Here is a 14,261-nt window from a genome sequence, read left to right as displayed (position 1 = left end):
CTAGTACCAGAACTGCTTTAATTCTTCGTTACATATATTCAACAAGGTGTTGGAAACATTCCTCTGAGGTTTTGGCCCATATTGACATGATGGCATCACACAGTTACTGCTGATTTGTCAGCTGATGCAAAGCGCCCGTTCCGCCACATCCTAAAAGTGCTCTGTTGGATTGAGATCTGGTGACTGTGGAGGCCATTGGAATGCAGAGACCTCATTCTCATGTTTAAGAAACTAGTTTGAGATGATTTGAGCTTTGTGACATGGTGCATTATCCTGCTGGAAGTAGCCTTCAGAAGATGGTTCCCCTGTAGTTAGAAAGGGATGGACATGATCAGCAACAATACTCAGGTAGGTCATGGCATTTAAACAATGCTCAATTGGTATTAAGGGGCCCAAAGTGTGCCAAGAAAATATTCCTGACACCATTACACCACCACCACCAGCCAGAACCATTGATACAAGGCAGGATGGATCCATGCTTTTATATTTATGCCAAATTCTGACCCTACCATCTGAATGTTGCAGGTAAAATCAAGACCAGGCAATGTTTTTCCAATCTTCTATTGTCCAGTGAGCTTGTGTGAATTGTAGCCTCAGTTTCCTGTTCTTAGCTGACAGGTGTGGTCTACTGCTGCTGTTGCCCATCTGCTTCAAGGTTCGATGTGATGTGCGTTCAGAGATGGTATTCTGCATACCTTTTTTGTAACGAGTGCTTAGTTGAGTTACTGTTGCCTTTCTATCAACTCAAACCTGTCCATTCTCCTCTGACATCAACAAGGCATTTTCCTCCACACAACTGCCACTCACTGGGTATTTTCTTTTTTCTGGGACTATTCTCTGTAAATCCTAGAGATAGTTGTCTGTGAAAATCACAGTAGATCAGCAGTATTTGAAATGCTCAGACCAGCCCGTCTGGCACTGACAGCCACGCCACATTTAAAGTCACTTAAATCCCCTTTCTTCCCCATTCTGATGCTCCGTTTAAACTTCAAGTCATCTTCACCACAGCTAGATGCCTAAATGCATTGAGTTGCCACCCATGTGATTGGCTGATTAGCAATTTGTGTTACCAAGCAATTAAACAGGTGTACCTAATAAAGTGCCTGGTGAGTGTATATTGCTGTGTTCTGTGGGTAGTGTTATTATTATTATACAGGATTTATATAGCGCAGACAGTTTACGCAGTGCTTTACAGTGTTAAACCACTATCCACATATGGCCCCTCATTTTCCTGTGAACTGCAAAACTGTAGGAGCAAAATAAATGACTTGAAACTTTTTTTTTTTTTAGCTATTTATTCAGGAGTGGAAACATAGAACATCCAGGTGACAAGCTGTTTAACACCACTGTCCAGGCGTTACCAGCCGAGGTTAGTAATTTAAGGCTAATATTCTGCATAAAATGTTGAAACGTTATAGTAAGTTGAATATATTGTCCGTTGTGGTAATTTGTGTTATTACCACATACATGTGATGTGTGTGGACTCGGAACCCTTCTTGACTGGTACATGTAGACCACATGCTCAAAAGCGGTTATAGTGGGGTGTCTAAGGTGTGCTTTTAAATGATGGGACAAAAACCATATACAAGGCATGGATGTCCTCCTTTTATTGTATAAATTTCTATGTTTTACTCTCATTTTGTTTTTGTTCAATTCACAAACTTCCTTGTCCCTCCCGAGTGACATCACACCTCCAGCAAAACAAATGATCTCCCTCTGTAAGATCCTATCCCCAGCACGCATCTGTTTCCTTCCTGCAGCACACAGTCTTCAGCCTCTGTCCCAGAGACGACTCGGTCTGCACACAAGTTGCATATAGAATACGGTCAATGTTGTCCCTGTAGATATTGCACACTGAGCCCAGACAGTGTGTAGTTTTAATACTAAGGATTGGTTCACACCTCTGCGTTTGCAAGGGCACAGCAGCTGCTTTACCTGCAGGAAAAAGGTACCTGCACCTTTAACACCACAGCTGCAGGAAAATTGCATGGGGCTTTTACACCATGCGATTTGCCAAAGTTGCAAACACACTGTGTGTTTAGGTGCAAGTCTGCAGTGTATATGCATTCACCTATCCGTGACCAGTATGCAGTATATGTGCATTACATTTTTTTTATCCGCTACCACACCTTTGGCCAAAGGTGGGGAATAACGATACTTAATGCTTCCAAATTTATTAAAATAATTTTGTATTTGGAAAGTTTAGAATAGGTTTTTCTAAAGGATGTTAGGGATTGTAAAGCTAGCTCGTTAACGAAAAGTACTATAAATGGAGCAAAGCCATAAGAGGCCGCTTTTTGTTGCGTCTTCTGACTTCCAATAACATTAGGGTTGACTTTACACACCGTAATAGGGGTTTTGAGTGTCAATATAAAAATGAGGGGAGAGTGGGCATCTCTGGCGTGTTCTGTTGACTATTGAAAAGTACTGTGAAATGGCTTTTTTCACCTTCACTGCTGTGACCAGAGTCAAATACAGTGCACCAGAACCCCTGTTGGGTGTGGCCTATGTTTACAGTGATGGAAACTAGATCATGATTCAATATGATATGGGCTATATTGTAAAAGCAACAATTAAGTGGAGAGATGAGTGGGGAGCGAAAAAGTAATAAATTCTAGAGTAAGGACTGAAAGTGATACTAAAAATATACAGTTTCATTTACATTATCCCTTTTCTTTCTGTATGTGAATGATGGCATTGTAATTACTTTAAAATAAATCTAAGTACCTACAGCTGCAGTGTCGTCTCTAGGGGGTGGCTTTTGGGGTCTATAGCCCCGAATCTGGGGCCCATAGCCCAGAGTCTCCGCAGGGGTCCCCAGGGGAGGGTTTGCTCTCTGGGGATCCTGATGCAAGGGAAAGGCTCTCTGATGAACCTGATTTTAAGGGGGGGGGCACTCTGGGGACCCTGATGCAAGGGGGAGGCTCTCTGGAGACCCTGATGCAAGGGGGAGGCTTACTGTGTACCCTGATGAAAGGGGGGGCTCTCTGGGGATATATATATATATATATATATATATATATATATATATATATATATATATATATATATATATATATATATACACACACACACACACTATGATGCTATGGGCTCTAGCCCCAGATCTTTTGTAGGCCTAGCAATGCCCCTGTACAGCTGTAACATGTCCCAGGTGTTTCCCAGCCTGTCTGCAGGGAAACAGTGGCAGAAGGTCCTCTGCTGCTAGTCACATGTTCAAATAAAAAAACAAAAAGCTTTTTGGGATAGATAGTAAAAATAATATTAAAAAAACTGTTGTAATTTACCGCTGTGTATACACCCACATGTGTGACTCTATAGTCACATGGGTTGCTCAGATGTGATGGGGAGGAAATGTTTAGGGTAGAGAATACACTGAAAACTGAGCATGTGCACCAACTGCCAACACTATAAAATCCCTAACTGCAATGGGGACATGAACAGCAGGATTAAGCAGGTTTTTGTTTTTTTCAGAATAAAGGTGAAAGGTGGGGCAGAATGTTCCCATCCCAACACCTATGGTATCATGACAGACAAACAAAATTGAAGTTTAATTAAAGTTAATTAAAACATTTTTTATATACTTACCTGATTGGCAGTTGATTTTATTAACCAATTAAAGAGGAAGTAAACCCTTCCAAACAACTTGGACCTATAGGTAAGCCTAGATTAAGGCTTACCTGTAGGTCCAAGCAATATCTCCTAAACCTATATGGTTTAGGAGATATTTGCCCGAAAATGGGCACCGCTGTCTACGGCGCATGCGCCGTAGACAGCGGCGCGCAGGCGCACTAAATGCGGCAAATCCATGAATGGATTTGCCAAATTTGTCGACTCCCGTGCGCATGCGCGGGAGTGACGTCATCGCGGCTTCGCCGAGTGGCAGCGGCGGAGCTGCGAGACGCGACTCCCGTGCGCATGCGCGGGAGTGACGTCATCGCGGCTTCGCCGCTCTGATTCGTCGGAGCTGCGAGACGCCACCAGCAACATGGATGCGGCGGACTACAGGGATCAGCGGCGACTTCGCTGGCTCCTGTGTCAGGTAAGTGACACATAATGAGCTACTATGCGATGCATAGTAGTCCATTATGCTTTACCTTTGCAGGGAAAAAAAGAGAAAGTAAACCCATCAGGGTTTACTTCCTCTTTAAATGCTGTCTGGCATGAGCAAGTATACTATAAAAAGAAAAGAGATGCGTCACTAGCAGGCAGAGGAGAGAAGAAAACTGAAGTATAGTGACTGAGTGAATATGAACAGCATGTAATACAGCATTTGTTGATAGATTTAAAAGATGTGGGTTTAAAGTGGTTGTACACCCTTTACAACCACTTTTCCCTACAGAAAGCATATATTAAGGCTTACCTGTAGGTGCTTTCAGATATCTCCTAAGCCTCCACAGTTTAGGAGATATTTACTTAAAAAGTCGAGCGCCGATGTCATTGGCGCATGCACCGTTAATGGGGGTCATGCCATGACTGGCAGATCCCGCGATGCATAGTAGCCCATTATGCTTTACCTTTGCAGGGAAATGAAGAGGAAGTAAAATCCACCAGGGTTTACTTCCTCTTTTAATGACACTTGAAGGGCATGCAAGAAAAAAGTTTTATACTAAAGTCACTATGCAGAAAACACCAGACGTCTATCGGCCTCTCACTGAAGAGATTTTTAAAATCATTACAAGTAGGAGTAGGACAGATGTGAGGCAAGACCTCAAACAGAGGCCCCAGGGCCACATTCAATTTTAACATCTTCTCCTCCTCTGGAAAACCATCTGTTTGAAGAGCGTGGTGCTGCTGCTCAGATTATTTTTTTAAACTTCTGTCACTGACCAGCCCCCCCGTTTTACTCACCTGAGCCAGTTTGTTCCCACGGAGGAGATGTGCTCTACCTCTCTGCCTGTTGTCTCAGCTCTTGATTGGATCGATTGATAGCAGCGCAGCCATTGGCAATCAAATCCAATGACTCGGGGGGGGGGGGGGGGCATAATACACGCAAAAGTAGGACTCAGGAGTGCGCGCACCCACACGGGTGCCCACCAAGGAGAGTGCTTCTCCGACGTGGACACCTGTTGTGGGGAGGAGCTACCAGCACCACCGGGGGACCACAGAATAGGTGGATTGGGACCACTGTGCAGAACGAACTGCACATTGGAGGTAAGTATGACATGTTTGTTATTTTTTTTTAAAAAGAGGGAGAGTGAGCGTTTACAACCCCTTTATTTAGAGGTAGTTAGAGGTGAGTAAAACATTTTTTTTTATCAATTTTTTTTTTTTTTTTAAGAATTTTAAACAATTTTTTATTTTTTGGTGGCAACGCCACTTTAACATCACATTTATAAAACCTGTGAGTTTTACAATTTGTTTAGCTTACTATAGATAAAGATATATAGATAAAAGTGATAAAAGTGCCTTTGTGTATATGAAATGTCTGATTGTGGCTGGAACTATTGCTACATCAGTAAGGTGTATTAGTATATACATTGTCACATGTACAGGCTAGTGTGCCGTCTACCATCATCTATATATAAACATGCAGATTTGGTTTGGACTTTCCCTATAGGTGTGACTGGATGGGACTGAATGCTAATTAAGATGTATTCTATCCCACCCATCAGAGCTATGAAGGAGGTTACATCATTTGCAGAGTCTGAGACTACAGAAGGGTGTGTTCTAGGCCAGAGATGGAGCAGGAAGTGGTTATGAAAGGCGTTCTGTTTACATCAGACTATACAGACTGTCACATGGTACAAAGCCACAACTAAAATTCAGAATAGCAGATCTGCCGACATCAGAGCAACACAGTACAGAGGTGTGATCTATGCTGGGACTGATCATTCCATTCAGTTCTCGTAAAAAGAAAGTTGGAGTCTAGCTTTAACAAATTTGCAGAGGAATATTATATTTTATTATGGGAGCCACTACTGCTGTAATGTCTCTTGACTGTTGGAATTTTACTTTATATTTTGCATAACAGCAGCTAAATTTACCAACAACTAAGTACTGTAGTATGCAGAACTACAACAAAATAATCTACCTAAATCACACCCAGTGAGGAAAACCCTCAGACGACACTTGCTGAAATTTTGTTTAATAAACTATGAAACAAAAATCTGACGCATCAAATGAAAATAAATGTAAAATGGTTTTACTTTTAATACTGGATATATTAATCATGCAGACGCATTTATTTATTTTTTTCTCCAGAAGGTTAATAATCTTCCAGAAGCATTGCAAATGGATGAAGATGGATTTATACAAATAGGTAAACAATGGTTCTTTTCCACTTTCTTACCGTGTCCATTCTAAAGTGAACATTGATTTTGCTATTCTTCATCTACCACCTCCTCCTTCCTCGTTACAGCCGAAAAAAAATACCTTCTGGTTCACGTTTTTGGGAGTTTTCTGGCAGAAAAAAAAAAAACTAAATACTTCTAAACACCTGTACAAAAGTGCTCTATATGCCCTCATGCACACTGTCAGCTTATAGATTTTTTTTCCTTCTACAGGAGTTTTTTTAATCCCAATGTGCATGGACCCTTAAAGTGGTTGTATAGTCAATTTTGGGACTTTTACCTACAGGTAAGCCTATAATAACGCTTACTTGTTGGTAAAAAAAAATCTCCTAAACCCATGCACACAGGGGATTGTCGGCTGAAAGTTCGGCAGACGCCGGACCCTGCCAGGAAGGAATCGACTGCAGCGGCGCATGCACACAGGGGATCGTCGGCTGAAAGTTTGGCAGACGCCGGACCCTGCCGGGAAGAAATTGCATGCGCGTGAGTGACGATATCGCGGCTTCGGCCACTCGCAGCGCTGGAGCCGCAATACCCGGAAGTTCGGGCCAGATGTCGGGGCCTCGTTCTAAGGTAAGTATTTCATAATGAGCTAGTATGCGGTGTATACTAGCTCCATTATGCCTTTTCCTTTGCAGGTGAGTAAAAAAAAAAAAACTTCAGCGGGTTTACAACCGCTTTAAAGTAAACTAAAATTGTAAATATTTACTCTCTTTTGGGAAACATCTAGAAATGTTAAATGTGGTTAAGCAGCACCCCAAAATAAAGCACCCTTTTGTCTTGAATTTTTCTTGAAAAATAGTCGTGTTTGTCCTGTGCAGGCAATAGGCACTCCTTAGCCAGGAATGTGTATAAATCTGACAGGACAGCTGTATGGGTACAGGCGCTTGCCCAGTAATGTATGTTTCCCAGGCTCCACTGTCCTAACTGCAGACTCTGAAACTGCATAGCTAACGCCAGTGGGCAGAGGGGACGATACCATACCTAGTAAGAACCTGTAAGCAAAGTTCAACTGTCACTTCTCCCCCAACCACCCCACTGTGTATGAGAAATACAATCTGTGCACTCTTAAGCTTCGTACACATGATCAGATTTTCCGACGGGAATTGTGTGTTGACAGACTGTTGGCCTAAAATCCAACCGTTTGTACGCTCCATCGGAAGATTGTTGTCAGATTTTCTGTGGACAAATGTTGGATGGCAGGCTTATAAATTTTCCGCGGACAAATGTCTGTTGTCAGATTTTCCCGCTGGTGTGTACACAAGTCGATCAGACAAAAGTCTAAAGTACAAAGACGTATGCTCGAAATCAGTGCTCACCAAACACAACATTAGCAGAAGATGCCCAAAGGGTGACGCTAAACAGCTGAAAAGCCACGTAGATTGTTGGCCAAGAATTGTGTGCCGTTTGTGTGCAAGACAAGTTCATGGCCAACGCCCTCCGGACAAAAAGTCTGAAGTTTGTCTGTGGAAAATCTGTTCGCATGTACAAAGCTTAAGCCTTCCTTAAAGTGACCCTTATTGAAAGTTTAGGGTACCGAAGTTTGCTTGACCCAAGGCTTGACATGTTGGGTATTTAATCAGCACATCCTCATGTTTTATATTCTACAAAAATTGAGTAATATTACATTTGTGTGGCCTAAAATGAATGTCCATGTATTTTTTTTTTTTTTACTAAAATTTCGAGCTTGATAAATCGTTGCTAATTTTTTGCTAGTCTTTTAATATTACCCCATCTGTCATTAAATCAATCACTAGTTAGTTATCGGGGGGCGGTTCCAAGAATTTGGAAGCAAAGCTCTGCTCCGTTACCAGAGTGGCTGTTTCCACACAGAAGCATTGTTTAGAACAAGAAAAGGTAAAACTGCTCATAGATAGCAGAGGCATGGTCCACAACAGCCAAAGGATTTGTCCAGGCAGAGGCATGGTCTGCAACAGCCAAAGAATTTGTCCAGGCAGCAGGCAGAGACATTAACAGGCCAGGCTCTGTGCAGGCAAAGACATGGTCAGTAACAGTCAAAGGATTGATCCAGGCAGCAGGCAGAAACGTGGTTGATTAACACAAGCAGGTCAAGTCAGGTGGCAGGCAGAGGCATGGTTAGTATGCAGGCAAAGGCATATGATAATCAGCCTCCTGGCACTACATCAAAGCTCTAACCTTAGACTCAGACCTTTGGATCGGTCCCACAGTTCACCTCACAGCACCTCTGTGCTTTCCACTACTTTTTTTCTGCAGATTCACAGATCCCTGCTGCTCTGGACCTCAGGCTCAGGTCCTTGGTCTGGCAAGACTGGACCCTGATCTGGGAAACCGGAGATAACCAAAAGCTTGGTTTTCTCGACTCTCAAACAATACTCTGGTGCCTGCGTTCTGCATATGTGGGACCCCTGTGTTGGCAAAAGATCACACCAGGCAGCAGGCAAAAACCATGGTCGATTAGCAGGCCAAAACCAGAAACAAACATGGTCAATAAACGGGCAAGGGTCAGTTCAGATGGCAGGAGGAGGGATGGTTGATTAGGAGGCCATCGTCAGTATGCAGGCAAATGGTCGGTCCAGGCAGCAGAAATAAAAAAGGTTGTGAAAACGGGCAGATGATTAGCACAAAGGACATCAGATACAGGAAATCGCAGCCAGTTCACTATACCTTCACTAATAACGTAGTGAGGTATAGTAGTTATGGAAGCAGTCTCCTATGCATAGGCCAGGTTGGATGGGGCATTGAGACAATGGCAATGGATGTCACACCTCAGTCTGCATTTAGGGTGGGAGAATATCTGGGAAATGTTTAATGCATTCAGAAAGAATGTTGTCAGCTGGTGGGTGGTCCTGGTAGAAAAGGGTTGATAATATCCTCTAGATATTGAAGAAAGGAGCCAGGTCTCTGTGGACTTATAGATGACATAAAAAATATAAAGGACCAATTGGAGCAGGTATAAGGAAACTTTTTTTATTTTTATTTTGTGCCAATAGCAGAATCTTCTAGTTGCTAGATACGGTTTTATCATTTGGTCGTGATAATCCACACCTCACATTAACTGATTGTAGTAGTGTATGCAATCAGGTTTTTGGACCAGACCCTGCCTTCCTTGTTTTTCCACGGAGGTGCCGTTATGGATGGAGGAAAGGATATTCACATCCCCCTTATCTCTTTATTTAGGGGCCAACATTTTCTCATTTTGCAAACTCATGGACTCTCAATTTTTTAGCCTTTTGGGCCACCCTTTGGGAAAACCTTTAGATTTGCTTGAACTGTGCCACAAGCTAGAGTTTGCTATATAAAGATGGTGGAATAGCGGAATGTTGGTGTAAAAATTGCCCAAATAGAGGTGATACCCCTGATGGAATAGGGGGTTATACAAGGTCCCACAAATTTTGCTACTGCTCCCCATATAGGTTGGGCATCCAGGTGGCTTTCTTTCCCTTCATAAATGTGGAAGTCATACATGTACCCTGTGGCCCTCTCTCACAAAATTTATATAACTTCATCCTATATCTTACCCATTTACTTGGGATATACTGATGCCCAGCCTGTCAGTAAAATGGTTGAGGGACTCGTCAATGCAAAAATATTTCTGGTTGCGCAGTACGGGGCAGACACTATTTGATGGCTGGACACTTTTTGACAGAACACCAGCAGCACTCGTGCAGCCCCAGACTTTGACACCACCATGCTTGACTGTAGGCAAGACACACTTGTCTTTGTACTCCTTACCTGGTTGCTGCCACACACATTTGACACCATCTGAACCAAATAAGTTTATCTTGGTCTCATCAGGCCACAGGACGTGGTTCTAGTATTCCATGTCCTTAGTCTGCTTGTCTTCAGCAAACTGTTTGTGGGCTTTCTTGTGCATCATCTTTAGAAAAGCCTACCTTCTGGAAGGATGATTTGATGCAGTGTGCGGCGTATGGGCTGAGCACTGACAGGCTGACCCCCCACCCATTCAGCCTCTGCAGCAATGCTGGCAGCACTCATACGTCTATTTCCCAAAGACATCCTCTGGATATGACGCTGAGCACATGCACTTAACTTCTTTGGTCGACCATGGCAAGGCCTGTTCTGAAGGGAACCTGTCCTGTTAAACCACTCTATGGTCTTAGCCACTGTGCTGCAGCTCAGTTTCAGGGTCTTGGCAATCTTCTGGCCTAGGCCATCTTTATGTAGAGCAATAATACTTTTTTTTCAGCTCCTCAGAGTCCATGAGGTACCATGTTGAACTTCCAGTGACCAGTATGAGAGAGTGAGAGCGATAACACCAAATTTAACACACCTGCTCCCCATTCACACCTGAGACCTTGTAACGCTAACAAGACACATGACACCTGGGAGGGAAGATGGCTAATTTGGAACCAATTTGGACATTTTTCACTTAGGGATGTACTCACGTTTGTTGCCAGCGGTTTAGACATTAATGGCTGTGTGTTGAGGTATTTTGAGGGGACCGCAAATTTACGCTGTTATACAAACTGTACAATCACTACTTTACATTTTAGAAAAGTGTCATTTATTCAGCGTTGTTGCATGAAAAGATATAATCTATTTAAAAAATTGTGAGGGGTGTACTCACTTTAGTGAGATACTGTGTATGTCACTAACTGTCTTTAAAACTGGGTGCTTAATTGTGTTTATTTTTGTAATTTATCACCTGTGCCAGTATCTGCAGCAAATGACCTGAAGCAAAAGACTAATTTAAATAATTGTATAGTATTTGGTTTGGCTGGGAAACTGAAGGAACTTGTTTCCTACAGTGCCTCAGTAGCAGTCTCTGTCCATTATTCATTAATTAGCTGTAAATACTTAATAAGATTCTCTAATGAGTGAGCAGTTACACCAATTCCGTTCTCACTTCTTTGATTTCTAACCTAGATAAGGGATTTTGGCATGGCCGAATTAATGCACTTTGACAGGGACAGACATTTCCAGTAGCCCTCATTAATCATGCAATTGGCTGTTTCTTAAAGTTGCCATACAAGTGTGAGTTGTACAGGCAAGACTTAGCATAGCAACAAGACACATACTGCTCTCAAGCAAAGATTTTAAAGCAGCTTGGGGTTTTAAAATTTAACGTTTAACCACTTACAGACCGGACCATTTTGCTGGTCAAAGACCAGACCACTTTTTGTGAAGTGGTCTGGTCTTTAAATTGCGTCGCTTTAACTGACAATTGCACGGTCGTGCGACGTGGCTCCCAAACAAAATTGACGTCCTTTTTTTCCCACAAATGGAGCTTTCTTTTGGTGGTATTTGATCACCCCTGCGGTTTTAATTTTTTGCGCTATAAACAAAAATAGAGCGACAATTCTGAAAAAACGCATTATTTTTTACTTTTTGTTATAATAAATATCCCCCAAAAATATATAAAAAAACATATTTTTTTCCCTCAGTTTAGGCTGATACGTATTCTTCTACATATCTTTGGTAAAAAAAATCGCTATAAGCGATTGATTGGTTTGCGCAAAAGTTATAGCGTTTACAAAATAGGGATAGTTTTATAGCATTTTTATAATTTTTTTTTTTTTTTTTTTTTTTTACTAGTAATGGCGGCGATCCGCGATTTTTATTGTGACTGTGACATTGTGGGGGACCCATCGGACATTTTTGACACATTTTTGGGACCATTGTCATTTATACAGTAATCACTGCTATATAAATGCAGTGATTCCTGTGTAAATGACACTGGCAGTGAAGGGGTTAACCAATGGGTGGCAGTGTAGGGGTTAAGTGTTCCTAGGGGTGTGTTACTAACTGTGGGGGGTTGGGCTTTCATTTAGTGAACACTGATCTCTGCTCCAATCACATGGAGCAGATATCAGCATCACTAGTTGCTAGGCAGAATGGAGAAATGCTGTTTACACGGCATTTCCTCCATTCAGCCGTCCTGTGAGACGATCGCGGGGATGCCCGCGGCGATCAAGTCCGCGGGTCCCGCGACCGGACTCACGGGGGTCCCGACCAGCGCGAGAGCGCGCCGCCGGCGGCGCGCTCCCGATGGCAGGGCGGCATTGAAGATTGGACGTACCTGTACGCCAATATGCCTGCCCGTGCCATTCTGTCGACGTACATCGTCGTGCGCTGGTTGGGAACCGGTTAAGCTCTTGTGAAGAAGCACAAAGAAACGGGCAAAGTTGAGATTGATTTCCAGCAGTGCCATCAGCACAGAACTGACGGAAACCAGTGGGACCCTGGTACACCCATCTTCTGTTCAGAGAAGTCTGACTTGAAGTGGTCTTCAAGAAAGAATTGTGGCCAAAAAGCTATACCGCCAATAACAGAAAGTAAAAAATATTGGTTTCTTTTCATTTATTGAACAAAAAATAGAAAACCCAGTGGTGATGCAATGCCACCAAAAAGAGCTCTATTTTGTGTGAAAAGTAAATAGATTTAATTTGTGTACCATGTTGCATGACAGCTTAATTGCCATTTAAAGTAGTGCAGTGCTAAAAAGCAAAAAGTGGCCTGGTCATGAAGGGGGTAAAATCTTCCAGAGGCCAAGTGGTTAAAGCTCTGCAGGTGCAGCAACTGATAATTATAAAATCACTTCCATTAGATTCACTTTTCACATGGACACAGACAAACAGCTATTTCTTCAGAATAACAAAAGGTAGGAAGCTGCAGCAAAGTTTGTAAAAATCCCTACGATGTACATAGATCACCTAGAGGGGGGTGTCTTTTTTTTTTTTTTTTTTTTTTTTTCTTAACAAAAGTGTAGTTACTCTTTAACCACCGGCATATATATGTCGGCAGAATGGCATGGCTGGGCAAAGTAACGTACCCGTACGTTACTTTGAATTTCCCACTGCGCGCACGCCTGTGACCGTGGGACCTACGGACTCCATCACTGCAGGGATACCCACGATCGCGTCATGGAGCTCAAAAACTGCCTAATGACAGGACACTGATCGTCCGCTCCCTGTCATCGAGAGCAGCGATCAGTGTCCTGTAACGCACAAACCATCCCCCAGAGAATTAGAAACACTCCCCTAGGACACACTTAACCCCTTCCTGCCCCTAGTGGTTAACCCCTTCACTGCCAGTGACATTTTTACCGTAATCAATGCAATTTGATAGCATTGATCGCTGTATTGATGCCAATAGTCCTAAAAATGTGTCAAAATTGTCCGATGTGTCTGCCATAATGTCACAGTCATGATAAAAATCGCTGCTTGCCGCCATTACTATTAATAAAAATGCTATAAAACTATCCCCTATTTTGTAGACGCTTTAACTTTTGCGCAAACCAATCAATAAAGCTTATTGCGATATTTTTGGGTAAAAAAAAAAAAAATGTAGAAGAATACATATTTGCCTAAACTGAGGGGAAATAAACATTTTTTTATATATTTTTGGAGGATATTTATTAGAGTAAAAAGTAAAAAATAATGCGTTTTTTTTTTTTTTTTTCAACGTTTTTTTTTTATAGAGCAAAAAAAAAAAAACGCAGGGGTGATCAAATACCACCAAAAGAAAGCTTTATTTGTAGGGAAAAAAGAACGTCAATGTTTGGGAGCCACGTGGCGTGACAGCGCAATAGTCAGTTAAAGGGACGCAGTGCCAAATCCCAAAAAGTGCTCTGGTCAGGAAGGGGGTAAATTATATTTATATTTATATATATATATATATATTTATTGTGTATGCATGTAAAACAATAATCCTCTTTACCCCATTCTAAAATGTAAAAAAATAAACTAAAAGCTTTACACAAGGCAGCAACATCCACAAACGCAGGACACCCAGTGTCGGAGGTGATTTATTCTTCCAGAGCAAATACACACTGGTACTGACTAGTATTCCAATGTTTCTCTTCTCCCTCATTCAGCTAATGCCCCAGTGCTTACGAAAATGGGCAGGTAAGGGGCAAAGAAGGATGCTGTGCAAGCACCTGATGTCCTCCCTATCAACCAGTGATGCCATTGGTTGTTAGGATACTGGGAGCTGGAAGGTTGTGATGGTCCACAATGTAACCCC

At 42.3% G+C, this 14,261-nt stretch overlaps 1 protein-coding gene across 1 annotated transcript in view; it reads left to right on the top strand.

Moving 5' to 3' along the window:
• Window positions 1-14,261, top strand: part of MGAT4D (MGAT4 family member D) — a 178,104-nt gene that overhangs the window by 152,623 nt on the left and 11,220 nt on the right. Inside the window, exons 12-13 of the mRNA XM_077476938.1 lie at window positions 1,291-1,369; window positions 6,205-6,262. Coding sequence (XP_077333064.1) covers window positions 1,291-1,369; window positions 6,205-6,262 — 137 coding nt within the window. The remainder of the gene's footprint in view (window positions 1-1,290; window positions 1,370-6,204; window positions 6,263-14,261) is intronic.

Source organism: Lithobates pipiens, unplaced genomic scaffold, assembly GCF_037356315.1.
Source record: "Lithobates pipiens isolate NorthernLeopardFrog02 unplaced genomic scaffold, aLitPip1_a1.2 Scaffold_13, whole genome shotgun sequence".
Lineage (NCBI taxonomy): Eukaryota > Metazoa > Chordata > Amphibia > Anura > Ranidae > Lithobates > Lithobates pipiens.
This window is presented reverse-complemented; position numbering and strand designations above follow the sequence as displayed.